At 60.3% G+C, this 15,533-nt stretch overlaps 2 protein-coding genes and 1 long non-coding RNA gene across 3 annotated transcripts in view; 1 reads left to right on the forward strand and 2 right to left on the reverse strand.

Moving 5' to 3' along the window:
• Window positions 1-6,162, reverse strand: part of LOC117313279 (zinc finger and BTB domain-containing protein 16-like) — a 20,135-nt gene extending 13,973 nt beyond the window's left edge. Inside the window, exons 1-2 of the mRNA XM_073807950.1 lie at window positions 5,874-6,162; window positions 2,883-3,505 (exon numbers count right to left, since the gene is read on the reverse strand). Coding sequence (XP_073664051.1) covers window positions 2,883-3,415 — 533 coding nt within the window. The 5' untranslated portion in view covers window positions 3,416-3,505; window positions 5,874-6,162. The remainder of the gene's footprint in view (window positions 1-2,882; window positions 3,506-5,873) is intronic.
• LOC101317399 (uncharacterized) overlaps window positions 1-6,876 on the reverse strand; it is a 199,503-nt gene extending 192,627 nt beyond the window's left edge. The window contains exon 1 of the mRNA XM_073808176.1: window positions 6,577-6,876. The gene's annotated coding sequence lies outside the window, so the exon portion shown is untranslated. The remainder of the gene's footprint in view (window positions 1-6,576) is intronic.
• Window positions 6,877-7,071: 195 nt separating this feature from the next.
• LOC141279316 (uncharacterized) lies at window positions 7,072-15,317 on the forward strand. Its single transcript, XR_012333326.1, has 3 exons — window positions 7,072-7,191; window positions 10,260-10,328; window positions 12,427-15,317. It is a non-coding gene; the product is annotated as an uncharacterized lncRNA (long non-coding RNA).
• Window positions 15,318-15,533: the final 216 nt, after the last annotated feature.

Below are 15,533 nucleotides of genomic sequence, written 5' to 3' on the forward strand. Positions count from 1 at the left end.
GGGGGGGGGGGGGGGGGGGGGGGGGGGGGGGGGGGGGGGGGGGGGGGGGGGGGGGGGGGGGGGGGGGGGGGGGGGGGGGGGGGGGGGGGGGGGGGGGGGGGGGGGGGGGGGGGGGGGGGGGGGGGGGGGGGGGGGGGGGGGGGGGGGGGGGGGGGGGGGGGGGGGGGGGGGGGGGGGGGGGGGGGGGGGGGGGGGGGGGGGGGGGGGGGGGGGGGGGGGGGGGGGGGGGGGGGTGGGGGGGGGGGGGGGGGGGGGGGGGGGGGGGGGGGGGGGGGGGGGGGGGGGGGGGGGGGGGGGGGGGGGGGGGGGGGGGGGGGGGGTGGGGGGGGGGGGGGGGGGGGGGGGGGGGGGGGGGGGGGGGGGGGGGGGGGGGGGGGGGGGGGGGGGGGGGGGGGGGGGGGGGGGGGGGGGGGGGGGGGGGGGGGGGGGGGGGGGGGGGGGGGGGGGGGGGGGGGGGGGGGGGGGGGGGGGGGGGGGTGTGGGGGGGGGGGGGGGGGGGGGGGGGGGGGGGGGGGGGGGGGGGGGGGGGGGGGGGGGGGGGGGGGGGGGGGGGGGGGGGGGGGGGGGGGGGGGGGGGGGGGGGGGGGGGGGGGGGGGGGGGGGGGGGGGGGGGGGGGGGGGGGGGGGGGGGGGGGGGGGGGGGGGGGGGGGGGGGGGGGGGGGGGGGGGGGGGGGGGGGGGGGGGGGGGGGGGGGGGGGGGGGGGGGGGGGGGGGGGGGGGGGGGGGGGGGGGGGGGGGGGGGGGGGGGGGGGGGGGGGGGGGGGGGGGGGGGGGGGGGGGGGGGGGGGGGGGGGGGGGGGGGGGGGGGGGGGGGGGGGGGGGGGGGGGGGGGGGGGGGGGGGGGGGGGGGGGGGGGGGGGGGGGGGGGGGGGTGGGGGGGGGGGGGGGGGGGGGGGGGGGGGGGGGGGGGGGGGGGGGGGGGGGGGTGGGGGGGGGGGGGGGGGGGGGGGGGGGGGGGGGGGGGGGGGGGGGGGGGGGGGGGGGGGGGGGGGGGGGGGGGGGGGGGGGGGGGGGGGGGGGGGGGGGGGGGGGGGGGGGGGGGGGGGGGGGGGGGGGGGGGGGGGGGGGGGGGGGGGGGGTGGGGGGGGGGGGGGGGGGGGGGGGGGGGGGGGGGGGGGGGGGGGGGGGGGGGGGGGGGGGGGGGGGGGGGGGGGGGGGGGGGGGGGGGGGGGGGGGGGGGGGGGGGGGGGGGGGGGGGGGGGGGGGGGGGGGGGGGGGGGGGGGGGGGGGGGGGGGGGGGGGGGGGGGGGGGGGGGGGGGGGGGGGGGGGGGGGGGGGGGGGGGGGGGGGGGGGGGGGGGGGGGGGGGGGGGGGGGGGGGGGGGGGGGGGGGGGGGGGGGGGGGGGGGGGGGGGGGGGGGGGGGGGGGGGGGGGGGGGGGGGGGGGGGGGGGGGGGGGGGGGGGGGGGGGGGGGGGGGGGGGGGGGGGGGGGGGGGGGGGGGGGGGGGGGGGGGGGGTGGGGGGGGGGGGGGGGGGGGGGGGGGGGGGGGGGGGGGGGGGGGGGGGGGGGGGGGGGGGTGGGGGGGGGGGGGGGGGGGGGGGGGGGGGGTGGGGGGGGGGGGGGGGGGGGGGGGGGGGGGGGGGGGGGGGGGGGGGGGGGGGGGGGGGGGGGGGGGGGGGGGGGGGGGGGGGGGGGGGGGGGGGGGGGGGGGGGGGGGGGGGGGGGGGGGGGGGGGGGGGGGGGGGGGGGGGGGGGGGGGGGGGGGGGGGGGGGGGGGGGGGTGGGGGGGGGGGGGGGGGGGGGGGGGGGGGGGGGGGGGGGGGGGGGGGGGGGGGGGGGGGGGGGGGGGGGGGGGGGGTGGGGGGGGGGGGGGGGGGGGGGGGGGGGGGGGGGGGGGGGGGGGGGGGGGGGGGGGGGGGGGGGGGGGGGGGGGGGGGGGGGGGGGGGGGGGGGGGGGGGGGGGGGGGGGGGGGGGGGGGGGGGGGGGGGGGGGGGGGGGGGGGGGGGGGGGGGGGGGGGGGGGGGGGGGGGGGGGGGGGGGGGGGGGGGGGGGGGGGGGGGGGGGGGGGGGGGGGGGGGGGGGGGGGGGGGGGGGTGGGGGGGGGGGGGGGGGGGGGGGGGGGGGGGGGGGGGGGGGGGGGGGGGGGGGGGGGGGGGGGGGGGGGGGGGGGGGGGGGGGGGGGGGGGGGGGGGGGGGGGGGGGGGGGGGGGGGGGGGGGGGGGGGGGGGGGGGGGGGGGGGGGGGGGGGGGGGGGGGGGGGGGGGGGGGGGGGGGGGGGGGGGGGGGGGGGGGGGGGGTGGGGGGGGGGGGGGGGGGGGGGGGGGGGGGGGGGGGGGGGGGGGGGGGGGGGGGGGGGGGGGGGGGGGGGGGGGGGGGGGGGGGGGGGGGGGGGGGGGGGGGGGGGGGGGGGGGGGGGGGGGGGGGGGGGGGGGGGGGGGGGGGGGGGGGGGGGGGGGGGGGGGGGGGGGGGGGGGGGGGGGGGGGGGGGGGGGTGGGGGGGGGGGGGGGGGGGGGGGGGGGGGGGGGGGGGGGGGGGGGGGGGGGGGGGGGGGGGGGGGGGGGGGGGGGGGGGGGGGGGGGGGGGTGGGGGGGGGGGGGGGGGGGGGGGGGGGGGGGGGGGGGGGGGGGGGGGGGGGTGGGGGGGGGGGGGGGGGGGGGGGGGGGGGGGGGGGGGGGGGGGGGGGGGGGGGGGGGGGGGGGGGGGGGGGGGGGGGGGGGGGGGGGGGGGGGGGGGGGGGGGGGGGGGGGGGGGGGGGGGGGGGGGGGGGGGGGGGGGGGGGGGGGGGGGGGGGGGTGGGGGGGGGGGGGGGGGGGGGGGGGGGGGGGGGGGGGGGGGGGGGGGGGGGGGGGGGGGGGGGGGGGGGGGGGGGGGGGGGGGGGGGGGGGGGGGGGGGGGGGGGGGGGGGGGGGGGGGGGGGGGGGGGGGTGGGGGGGGGGGCCCAGGGAGGCTCTGAGCAGCTACGCTGGCGTACCCTCTCTCCTCGCTGGAATGCTTCGAGATGAAGATGTTCTTGAGATACCGAGCCTTGCGGTCCTCTTCCTCCTCGGCCCCGCCGTCCGCCATGGTTGCCTCCGTGTCATTGTCGTCTGAGGCCTGGATGGTCTCCAGGATCTTCAGGCACTGCTCCTCCAGGTATTCGATCTCCAGGATCTCAGCTGCGTACAGCAGGTCATCCAGGTCCTCCGCCTTGGCTTGCAGCGTGGCCGTGTACGCATACTCCAGAATCTGCTGGAAGGTCTTTGGAGAGAGGAAGTCCAGAGTATAGTGCTGGCTATTGCGGTGGAAGAGGATCTCAAACATCTTGCTGGTGCAGGCCAGCACGGTCCGGTGGGCGTGGAACTCCTGGCTGTCCACCATGATGACCACATCGCACAGCGTCCCGGCCAGCCGCATCTGGTTGGCCTTGCAAAGGAGCCCCGTGGGGTGGCTGGGGTTCTGCAGCTGGATCATGCCCATCTTTGTCAGATCCATGGTGCTCCCCGAGGCTTAGGCATGAGGCTCTCTTTCCTTCCTGGCTCTGCGTGGCAGGGCAGGGTGGGTTTCCTGGGCCAGTGGAGAGGGCTAAAGGGGAAGAGGGGGAAGGAGGCAAAAGAGATGCAAGAACAAAAGGAAGGTTAGCTAGTGTCCCTAAAAGTAAGAATTCAAACACTAGCACCTCCCCCAAACCTGCAGCAAGACAGTCTTGGAGATTTTAATGGAGCGGAAGTGGCTTCCTGGAAATCTACATGTCTGCCTTTACAGGCCCAGGGATGATGAGAGTAAAGAGGAGGTTCCGCTAGAGCACATGCCCAACTCACTGCTCTACGACATCTGTTAGATGAAATAAAATGAAAATTACAGTAGAGTCTTGTGAGTCTTGGGCTTTCTTTAAGTCTGAGGGTGGGGGGCTCCCATGCAAAGCCAACACTGATTATGAGAAGTTGCCCAGCACTTAATTTAAAAGAATAAGGATTTAACCCCTTCCTCTAGTCAGTGTAAGCACTCAGTTTCACTCTCAACACCCTGTGCAGCAAACCTCATCTTGAAAGCAAAGTTTTTCTAAATCCTGCCTCACCGTGGTAGCCCCAGGAGCAAAACCCAGCCTAGCTGGGGCTAGCAGCCTGGAGTTGCAGCCCACAGAAATCTAAGGGCAAGGTTCTCCTCCTCCAGCCCACCTCCTCACCCTCAGCCAATGCCTTCCTGGACCTCTGTCCTTCCACTCTTCTCAGAGCTGCAAAGGACTGATGAACCCATGCCCTGACCGCCTCCTTAGGCACTAAGAGAAAGACACACACGTGGCCCATGTACTAGCTTGGCTCACTTCTGCCCACTGCCCATGGGTACCTCAGAGTGACTGTGTGTGTAATCCAAAATCTCGACTGCGTGTGCATGCACCAGCCAGAGAGGGAGAGAGAGTTAACACATGTGCACACTTATATAATATGGCACACTTATCCCCTGCCCACAAGTGCCCAGTAGTCAGGAGGATCTGTAATATGTAGGCTAGGTCATGAAGGACCTATAGAGAGGTCCTAGGAAACATGCACCCCTAAAGCCAGCAGTGCACATGCTGGGAACGTGAACTCCAAGTGTACCCCACAGGCTCCCAGGAGTGGGCAAGTCCTGTAACCCGGAGCAGTAAGTGATACTGTTAATGGCTTGGAGGTGCGAGAAGTGATACTGGCACCAGCACCTATGATGGGAGTTACATTGAATATGAAGGGAAAACAGGGCTGGAGACAAAGGACTCTCCCAAAGCGCTGTTTGGGATCGGTAACAGGGCTCTGAGACTCACAAACCTGTCTAAAGAGTGTCAGAAAGACCTCACAGGCCCAGGTCCCTCCCAGCCTCTGCCTAGCTGTGGCCAGTATTGCAGTGAAATGAACTGGGAACAACGCAGAGCAAGGGCTCTTGCTCGCTCTTGGAACACTGCTGGCCTCCGCCCCCAAAAGGAACCCTATTGGCTCCAGAGCCGCAAATGTTACTCGGAAAGGGTTAACAGGACGACTAATCAAGACACTTTTGCTCCCACCCTGGGGTGGGAACTGAGGCCATGGGGTGGGGGTGGGGCAGGGGGTGGGAGCGGTGACCATTCACCCGCGCCTTGCCACCATGCGCTTCCCCGCAGACTTCGTGGTTTCAGAGAACTAGGAGGGAGCAATCGGAAGAATGTAAGCTGGGCTACACGAATATCTCCCCAAAAACAAGCTCCGTGGGTCCTGAGGGAAATCAGGGCGCCCTGGTCAGCCGTCCCCGCCACCCGCGGCTCGGCGCCCGTGATCCGGCTGGCGCTGGCTGCAGCGCCCAGCCCCGCGGCGCGGGAGAAAGCCGGCGCTAACCCGCTCGAGCTCTGGGGATCGATCGCGCTCTCACACTGCCCCCCACTCCGCGCCCCGCTCCCAGCCGTCCCCACGGAGGCTTGGAGACGACTTCAGCAAACTTGGGGAAGCAACTTTTCCGGGGAAGCCAGACGGCAAAGAGAAAGGGAGCCGGGCTAAGGAAGAGGGAAAGCGAAAGAGACCCGGACGAAAGGCAAGAGTCCGGGCGGGCCGGACGCCTGGGCGAGAGCAGCGAGAAGGCGGACCCGCCTCGCGGAGAAGTGGAAGCACAAAAGCCCGACAGCGAGTTGTGGGAGGAAAAGCGAGAAGGGATCTGCGGGCCATCCCTCTCCGACCCTGGGCCATGACCCCAGTGAGCGACGGGCAAGGTCCCCGGCCTCAAGCTGGTGGCGCCAGCAGCCGGCGCGCCCGGCCCAGGCACGTTGCTGGCGTCCCGGGGAGTAGGCGAGCGAGTCGGTGCCGAGCGCGTCTGTGCGTCCCAGTGGGTCCGCGGGCCGGCGAGATAGTGCGCATTTCGAGCGCGTGTTTCCAGGGGCTGTGCGAGCGAGCTGCCGGCGCGCCGGGGTGGGAAAGGCATCCCGAACGCATCAGGTGCAGAGCCGAGCACCCACCGAGCGCGGCCGGGAGCGCACAGCGAGCTCCGGCGCCACGGCCGGTCCAGCCGAGAGCCGAGGAGGGCCCGGAGCGCTGGAGACACTCCAGCGCTCCGCCACGGAGCCCCTCCCTCCAAAACCGGGGGGATTAAGTCCAATCAAGAAAAAAGAGCCCACCAGGTTTTTCAAAGAGAAACAAAACCCAAGTGACTCCCAGTCCTGCTCCCCTGGCACCCAGATCCACTCCTCGGATCCTCCGATTCTAGCTTCCCAGTCGGTGGGCGAATAAACACACAAATAAACCACAGCCCTATCTCGCGCCCGCGCACCGGTCGGCATACATATGAGCACCCACCGGCTGCCGGCTCCTCCACCGGCCCCTGGTGGTACAAAGCCTCCTGATTCCCAACCCTCTGCTTGCGCCCTCAGCCCCCGCAGACCGCTCTGCCTCCCACCTCTCACCCCGACCGTGCCCTGCAGCGGAAGGGCTGGGGAGGCAGCTGCGCCCAAGCTGACAGCCAGGGCTCCCCCTTCTAGCCGACCCCCAACCGCCGCTGGCGACGGCTGCGGCAGCAGGAAGGGAACAAGCCGAATAAAATAAGGCACAAGCCCAGCGGCCGAGTGGCCGAAGCGAGCGCGCCTCCCAGACCTCTCCAGCCCCGGGGCGCCCCGGCGCGCTGCTATCGCTGGGCGGTGCGCCCCTCCCCGGCCCCCCACTCACCACTGCCGAGCCGGGCGCTGTGGGGTGGGTGTGCGTGCCTCTTGGGGGGGGTGTGCCGGTGTCGGGAGGGGTGTTGCTGGGGAACTGTTGCTCTCGGTATCACGGCGGCAGCGGCGGCATCGCCCGGCAGTTCGCAGTACCCGCTCTCATCGCCCTCAACTCCTCTGTGCTGTGAGGTTAGCAAATCACCACCGGCTGCGGCGCCTCCGCCGCGTCCCACGTCAACGCCGAGCCCCCTCCCCTGCGAGGCCCAGGCGCCTCTCCATCTTTAGTGCTGGCGGCCGAGCCCGGCTCCCTGCCCACAGCTGCCCCCCTTCCCTCCTCCCTCCTCACCCCTCCCGCGCTGTCCCCGGGCTCAGCCCGCCCACCCCCCCGCACTGGCCGAGCCGGCGCGCGCTCCCCGCCCCACCCCTCCCCTCCCCTCCCCTTCCCTCCGCTTCCCTTCCCTCCCCTTCCCTCCCCTCTCTTCCCCGCGCGTCGCGCTCCAGGCTTCGCCTGACATCTAGCTGCTGTTGGGGCGCTGGCGGCCGCCGCTCACCGGCCAAGCCGAGAGGAAAGAAGGAGCTCGTGGAGAGGAGTGCCAAGGACTCGGAACCCTTAGTGGGGGCAGTGGAGGTGAGGGGCGAGGAGCAGCCCTCACATGCAACCCCATGTTTTTAATTTCCACTGGAAACGGGTTTTCTTTTCCCCTGCTGCGCCAGACGCGGAGTTCGGTCTCCGGCCCCGAAGTTTGCCCCATTCAGTGCGTGTCATCTCTCCTTTAACATTTTCTCCGGGCTCCGCGCGGCATCCCCTGTACCCCGCCATCGGTTTTAGACGGTCGCTTTCCCGGGCCCCAAGCCCAGGCCTTTTGTGCCTCCCGGCCTTCTGAGCATCCAGAGTTCGCGGGCCCGGGTGGACCAGGTGCCAGCGGGTGGGCGGGGATCTACGGTCGAGGGGAGACTCCCCATTTTAGCTGTCACGATCCCTGGAGGCCAAGGTCGAGTCCCGAGGGAAACTTTTCTCCCTCTCAGTCGTGAGTATTTCCTGAGCTTCGCCCCACCCCCCACCCCCACCCGGAACCTGGCTGGAAACAGTTCCCGAGAACTGCGGTCAGTCAGTTCAGGGCAAAGTCTTCAGGAGGCGAGTGAAAGCTTGAAAAAGCTTCAGGCCCCCAGAAGTGGCTCCTCTCAGCCAGCTGCTCCACTTAAGAGGGTGGAGTTGAGGTCAGTAAGCCCAGGGTAGAGCGAGCAGAAGCAATGTGCCCTCCCGCGGGCTGCGGAGAGTCCCCCTTCTCTGCCCTTTCCCTGGAGCTTGGCAAAGGTAGGAGACAATAGGTGGGAAACGCTCTTCTGGGCACAAACCTTGACTGCCAGCTAATGGCAGTCAAGGTTTGGTGGAAAGCGCCCTCCCTGGGTCTCCGGACAGTCAGCCCTGGAGGTCGTACAGTCTTAGCAAGCCGGGTGGGTCTTCAGGCACTGAGTCCTGAGTCCCCTCTGTCAGTCCCTGACACGCGGGGTGGTTCAGAAGTTTCGCGCCAGACTCACGTATGATCGCATCCCGCTGCGCACCTCTGGCACTGCCCCAGACCAAGAGTCAGGCCCCAAGAACTGAAGGGTCATGGAAGGTGCCAGAAGCCAACTAGAGGCAAAAATCCACTTCCAGCCTCACAAGGCCAGTTGGCTGGAGTTCACATCACAACTGATAGTTCACAAGAGCTGCTAATGGGGTAGTCCCAAAGACAGGCGATTCCATCCCAGCAAACATCGCCCCTGTCTCCTGCTCGCAGGGAAAGTGCTCAGACCTGCAGGAGTCATGGGAGAGAGGAAGACCTGTGAGAAGCCACTTGAAAGTGAAGGAAGGGAGTTAGTTATCCTCTGATAGAAGAGAATACAGCAACGTCTAACAGGAGCCTGGGAACACCCAGTCCCTGGGTATTAGATTAACAATAAAGAGCAATCTATGAAAGGACTATTTTTCTAGCTAAGGTCTGCAGTCTGTAAGAGGAAAGGAATTTAAAGAAAGTTAAGAAAGAACTGGTCTGGTACTTGAGCGGTTAAGACTCTGCACTTCCAATGCAGGAGATGCAGGTTCGATCCCCGGTCAGGGAACTAAGATCCCACGGGCAGTGCGGCACAGCCAAATGCAAAAAATAATAATAATAAATAAAAAGGAAGAAAGAACTGATCTGATAAACAGCAAGGACTTACTGTGTAGCAGAGGGGACTATAGTCAATATCTTGTAATAACCCGTAATGGGAAAAGTCTAAATATACGTATATGTATAACTGAGTCACTTCGCTGTACACCTGAAACTAGTACAATATTGCAAATCAACTCTACTTCCATTTTAAAAAAAGAAAGAAAGAACTGGTCTGCAAGGAGAGCAAGAGGAGAGAGGTATAAGGAGAGAAGACAGTCCTAGAGCCTCACCAGGGAAATGGAAAGAAGAAAGAATCATTAAACTGTTGCGCTTCTGCCTATAGATGGTACCTGCTAAAGGTTGCTGCCTCGCTGTCCACATCCACCTACTACCGGCCCCTCCTGAGTGCAGTAGCAGAAGCACACAACTAACCCCTGATCTAATCTCCTAGTAATCCTCAAATCAGAGAAAGGGAGACTCTCTGGAAACAATGGGAAAGAAAGAACCATCCCTCCATGGCCCTGGACCGCCCCCCTCCACCTCCATGCCACATTCACGCTATGTGAAGATCTCCCTTGCTTCATAAACTCAGCCCATTACAAAGCCCAGCCCTTGTTCGTAAGTGTTAAAGAGAGATTAATGCCCGCATTTAAGAGGTGGAGAAGGTAACAAAAAGGAGGAAGGAAGGCAAGGCTATGGGCCGAGTGCCCGCATGGAGCTCCATGCATTTCCACTTAGCGCTGAAGGCTGGCTGCACAGAAGTTTGATAAGGTTTATTGGGCCCAGATAAGGCAGCAGCAGCTCCCCCACCAAAAGCTATGTCCTTGGGCCCCCGCAAGGCTGATGAGAATCCACAGTTCAGAGATTTCTTACGGCAGCAGCTAAAAACCCTCAGGATGGAAAATTACAACAGAAAAAATGCTCTCTTTTGCTCTCTCTCTCATGTTTATATATTTGTAGTAGGTTTTTTTGTTTTTGTTTTTTACTTTTTTTCCTGAAGGGTGTGGTAAGAGAAGGTGGGACAGTAGTTTTGACACATCCTAAAAGCAGGATTTCAGTCTTACAGAGAGGTCATCTTGGAGACAGAAGAAGAGATGAGTTGACCTTTGGGTGGAATTCCATTGCTAAATCTTCTCATTCCCTCATCTTCTTTACTCATATACCTCCAGCTGAAAGCAGCCCTTCAGTACTCAGGTTGTGGAAGAGGAGGGTATGTCAGGTCTAAAGCGATCTTACGGGAAAGAGACAGTGGGGATGATACCTCATTCTGAGCACTGACTGTGAATCTTAACACATTACCTATATTGTTTTATTTAATCCTCATAACTCTCCTAATGCAGGGACATCTTTCCCCCATTTCTGTGGATGGGAAACCTGGGGCTCAAAGAGGTTAAGTGCCTTACCCAAGACCGTAGAGCTATTAAATATCAGAGCTAAGACTTTAAATCAGAGCGTTCCAACTGCAAAACTCATGATCTTAACTTCTAGATTATACAGCCTCCAGTGGGATGGAGAAAAGGAAACAAGGGCTTTTAATTTCCCTTCTCCTCTTACTCTACAGAGGCCAAGGTCTCTGTAGCAGCCAGCCAAGCTGGGAACCAAACAGTTCTCCATTGAATCAGGCCACCAGGTAAGCAGACTTAGATGCCCAGATCTCTGCACTTTCTTTCCTCCTCAAAAATCTCAGGCAAAGGAATCCCCTGGCGGCCCAGTGGTTAGGACTCCATACTTCCACTGCGGTGTTGGGCGGGCATGTTTGCTCCCTGGTCGGGGAACCTGCAAGCCATGTGGCGTGGCCTGAAAAAAAAAAAAAAAACCTCAGGCAAAAGTTGAGGAGGGAGTTTTGAATTACAGTAAAACTCCAATTAAGTAGGTGCCCAGGAAGAAGGTGACTGTGCTGGTTTGAGTATTCTGCTTGAGGGTTAGGAAAATGATACAAATCATTTTGTTCCAGCTCCTTAGTTGGAAAATAATTTTAAAATTGAAAGGTAAACTTTCCTATCATGATAAATAAAATCAAGGACTCCTACCTATGGGGGAGAAGAAGCTACTGTGCATTTCTCCAAAACCTTGTGATGGAGAAAGAATGAAGCATTTTGAGGGAGGGATGCAGGCGGTGAAGGCCCTGAATGAAAAAAAAGTAGTCTCCTCCACAATGGAGAACTCCAGGTTGCCACCAGAAGATGCACCAGGTTGTCGCATGTACTCTCAGATCTTTACCCCACTGGTGACTTGGGGAGAAGACATAGCAAGCCTATGGTGTCCATTTTTGGAGTCAAAGTATCTTATAATGTTGCAAGGTCATCATTGAGGTATCTTCTAGATAGATACAAATGATGTAAAAAACTAAGCAGAGTCAGGAATTCCCTGGCAGTCCAGTAGTTAGGACTCCATGCTTCCACTGCAGGGGGCCTGGAATCGATCCCTGGATCCCTGGATCCCTGGTGAGGGAGCTAAGATCCTGCAAGCCACAAGGCTCAGCCAGAAAAAAAAAAAACCTAAGCAGAGTCAAATTTGCCCTCAGTACATATGTTGATAGTTTTCTTAGGTTTGTCTTTTTTTTTTTTTTTTAACTTAATTCTTCCATGTCACTTCCTTTCATGCCGCCTCCAAAAAACAGAAGGGGAAATAAACAGGTGATGTGTGGGTTCTGGTTAGGTGAAGCCCAGAAAACCAAATAAAAATATGGCTTCTTGGATTAGTAATTGCCATCCTTTTCCCCCGTGGACACCTGGTTAGTGATGTTTACACCTGGGCATCTCTTCCAGGTACTAAGTATGCCCTTCTCCTCTGTAAGGCAGAGAGTGACATTTCAAAGGGAGAAGATGAGGGGTTATTTCTTTTAGCCCCAGAGGCCTTGGGTCACTGTGACCCCAAGATCTTTGTGATGGAGAAAGAGAAAGCTTTTTCTTCTTTCTTTCTCTCCCCAACATCTTGCAAATGGTGTTGGGACCTAATGTTGTCAACTCAAATAGCAAATCTGAGTTGTTATTAGTGCAAAGATCCCCTGAGGGGGATGAAATCTGCAATGGATGTTATGGGGAAGTGTGTTTATAATTATAATGGGATTTAATGTACACTGGGACCAGATGATGGTAGCCATTTAAAAAAGAGATGCTTAATAAGAGAGGCCCCTTAATGACAGGCAGCAGGGCTCAGGTAATCATGGAGAAGCACAGTGTTTCACTTGGTGTCACAAACCATGTGCCGGGTTTTATGGGGTTCCTAACAAGCTTTGGGGTGAGACACGGTACCCATGGCTGTCAGCTGTTGGGCATGATGTTTTAATGCTGTTGTCTGTGAAAGGGGCATTTGCGCTCAAGAGGAAGACATTTTCTCCCTTTCAGATATACACAAGCAGAAACACACAGGCCCCAGACCAACACCGAGCAGTTTGGGCGTTTTCCTGCAATCTGATTTTTTCTGAGAAAACCAGCCTCAGTTTCAAAATTCAAATCTTGTGGCTGTCGAGGGGCACGTATTGTGTGCATGAAATGAAGCAGTGTGACTCCCATTGCAAGTAACGGGAGTCCCACAGTGAAATCCCCAGGCGCCACACTGAAAATTAACCCCCAGGCCCTCATCAGAAACAGGGTTTTTTGTTTTTTGTTTTCTTTAACACTTTGGTATTTCTTTGTGGGGAGGCCAGAAAGAAGGGAAGTATGTAACATTTTCTTATGCTGTGTAAATAGCCAACTGTTTAACTTGTGAGGTGTTTAATGTTGCAGATTTGAATCCAGGGCAGCTGTTTTACAACAGGAAGCAGCCATAGTTACGTACACAACCTGGTGAGGGTCACGCTCCTTGAAGGCATCCCCAGAAGCACCACCGTCCAGAAATACAACTCATGTCCGAGTTGCATCCTTCTATATATATCTCACCTGACTCGAGAGAAGTATCTGAAAACTAGTGTGTTTATCTAATATAAGCTTCATCCATGGTTACAGTGTTGTATATTCACAAAACATATGGCTAGTCTCAGAGTCCTTAAAGCAGAATCTTTCCTTTATCCTGACAAAGAGAAAAGAGAAGGGATAAAATAAGTGAAAACTGAACTTCCAGTCCCACGCTCTCGGAAGCGGAATTTCTGGAGAAGGTACTCTTCAAATAAAAGTGGTATGTCGGGGGTACACAAGACACAAGATGAAATGATTTTACTCAGTGACAGGTAATCTAAGCCAATCATGTTAAAATTATTACAGCAAAACAAACGTTGGTATCCTGTGGAGTGGAGTTCCAAATTTGTATGAATTTTTAAGATAACATGAGAGACTGCCTTGGAGTTCTCCCTTGAGGAAAGCTCACTGCCTTTTTCCCATTAGGGCTGAGTGGGTGGGAGACTGGGGAATGCCCTGTGGGTGAAGGTGGCTATGGGCTCTGAGCCAGACACCTTGACTCAGGCTCCCTCACCAGGGCAGGTTCATTCATCTCTTTGGGAAGTTCATTGTTGGATCTTTGATGTAATCTCCACCCCACCCTCCAGCCAGAATTAACGTCTCCCTCCTCCATAAGTCCGTTCACACTGTTTAAACATTTATCGTAGTGTTGACCACCATCTGCCTTGTATGTGACTGAGTTATGTGCATTGTGACCACCCCCTCCATTGTGAGTTTCTGGAAGGCTTGGTCTCAGTCTTGTTCAGCTTGGTATCCCCACTCCCGGTCCTCAGAGCCAGCACACTGTCAAGCAGAGTAGGTCTCAACACATGTTCGTGAATGAACTAATTGAATGAATGCATACATGCATGAATAAGTGAATGGACGTAGACAGCAAGGGTTTGAGGAATTTGGGAGAGGAGGGACCATTCTGTACCCTAACATTTAGGGCAGAATTCTTTGTCCCTGTGGGTTTTTCACCTGCCTTTGAAAATCAAAGGGATACAGGTAAGGGTTGAGGATAGCTCTTGCATTTAACTGTATACAGCTCCTTGAGGGTATAACAGGGTTCTAGTTCAATTTATGTCTCCCTCAGCGGCCTAGAACCAAGCTTTTCTCAGTATCCTAGGAGCACTAAGAAATATTTATTAAATTGCATTGAATTGAAATGAGTTGATATGAATCCATACTGCCTATTACTCTCACAATGGCCCTGTACTCCCAACCCCAAATGGCTGTTACTTAACCAGTCCAGGGCTGAGAGAGGAAGCATCTGATCTCCTGCTAGGGGCCTCAGTGAGTGGAGGACTGCTGACTGCGTCCAGAACTAGCACAGGAGATGAGGCACCAGTACAGGAAGTATTAATCAGTATGGCAGGGACCGGCTAGCTCTTCTCCAAACGTCTTCCTGAGCACACACTGGATTACATATTTCAGCTTACCCTGCTGCAAGGTACGGGCCATGGGATTGAGTTATGGCCAATGAATGGACTCTGATCAGAAGTCCATCGTGCCACTACTGGGAATGCCCCCTAAACATTCCCATGTGGAAATCTCCAAGCCCTTGCCCTTTCTGTGACGTGACCCCACGAGCCTCTAGAAACCTTGAAAGCTGAGTGATGAAGATGGTGGATCCAAGATGGAAGGAGCCTGGATCCCTGAACCACAACTTGGAGGGCGGCTACCTGTCTACTGAGAACTCCCATTGTGGACTTTACATAAACAAGAAATAAACCTTTGATGTCTTGAGTAGGCTTGCCAAATAAAATGCAAGGCACCCAGTTAAATTTGAAGTTCAGATAAATAATGAATAATTTTAATATAAGTATGTCCCAAATATTGCACAGAACATAGTTATACTAAAATTATTTGAAATTCAAATTTAAATGGATGTCTTTGTTTTTACTCCATCTGGCAACCCTAGTCTTTAGCTATTATATATTTTAGAGTTTGTTGATTATAGTAGCTAGCATTACCTTAATTAATACAGTTAGTTTCATTTGTCAGAAGCAGCAGGGCCGTGGCGCCCGAACTGGGATTCTGGTCTGGGACAAGGGGCTGACTCCAGGCCCTCTTGACAATTACGTTACATGTAGGGTAGGTCCACTGAGAACGGAGCATCCTGTGTGGACAGGGCCGAGCGGAAAACTAGGAAAGATCCCAACAGCTTCTTGTTCACCCTTTTTCCTATGAACCTAGTTTTCTTTAGCTACCTTTCCCACTAGACTGTAAGTTTGGGGAGAAAGATGATTGTGGGCTTTACCTCTGTATCTGCAGTACTTGGCAAGTGGTAGAGTTGAGTTCTTATTTGTGACGGAAAAGCTGCATGGCTGGTGGGGAAGGGCAGATGGGAAGGCATCATAATGTGTACCTATCCAAGCATTTGAGAAATAAAACTAGGACTAGCTGAGAACACTGTTGAGCCAATGATTGTGTCTTCCTCCACTTTCTCCTTTGTCCAATAAATACCCCGTGTAGCAAAAAGGCTGAGAACTTGGGCTCTGACTTACTTACATGGGTCTGTTTTCAAATACCACCTCCCATTTCCTAGGTCCTGGGTGATTTGGGGTTCGTTATTTAAACCCCCTGAGTTGCAATGTCCTCACCTGTAAACTGGGGACAATAATGGTACCCACCTCACTAAAGTTGCTAGGAAGATGCACAAGGGGTAACTGGCCACAATAAAATATCTGAAAATGTTAGCTATTATTAGCAATGATGTCAGGTTCTCTTTCTTTTCACTCTCCCCCTTACAAAATGCCTTATTATAAATATTTGCTATAAGGTCTGTGAGAAATAAACTTTAAATCTCTTGAAAAGAATGAAGGGTGATCTGTGATTATGGACATACCGGTAGCTGCGAGCATCTGTTTGTAGCCCTGTTCTCCCAGTCTTATCCCATCTATTTGGTTAGGATGAGGCAAGAAGGCAAAGGGAGAGCGAAGTGGGGAGTACGGGGG

Source organism: Tursiops truncatus, chromosome 8 (genome assembly GCF_011762595.2).
Source record: "Tursiops truncatus isolate mTurTru1 chromosome 8, mTurTru1.mat.Y, whole genome shotgun sequence".
In the NCBI taxonomy this organism is placed as follows: domain Eukaryota; kingdom Metazoa; phylum Chordata; class Mammalia; order Artiodactyla; family Delphinidae; genus Tursiops; species Tursiops truncatus.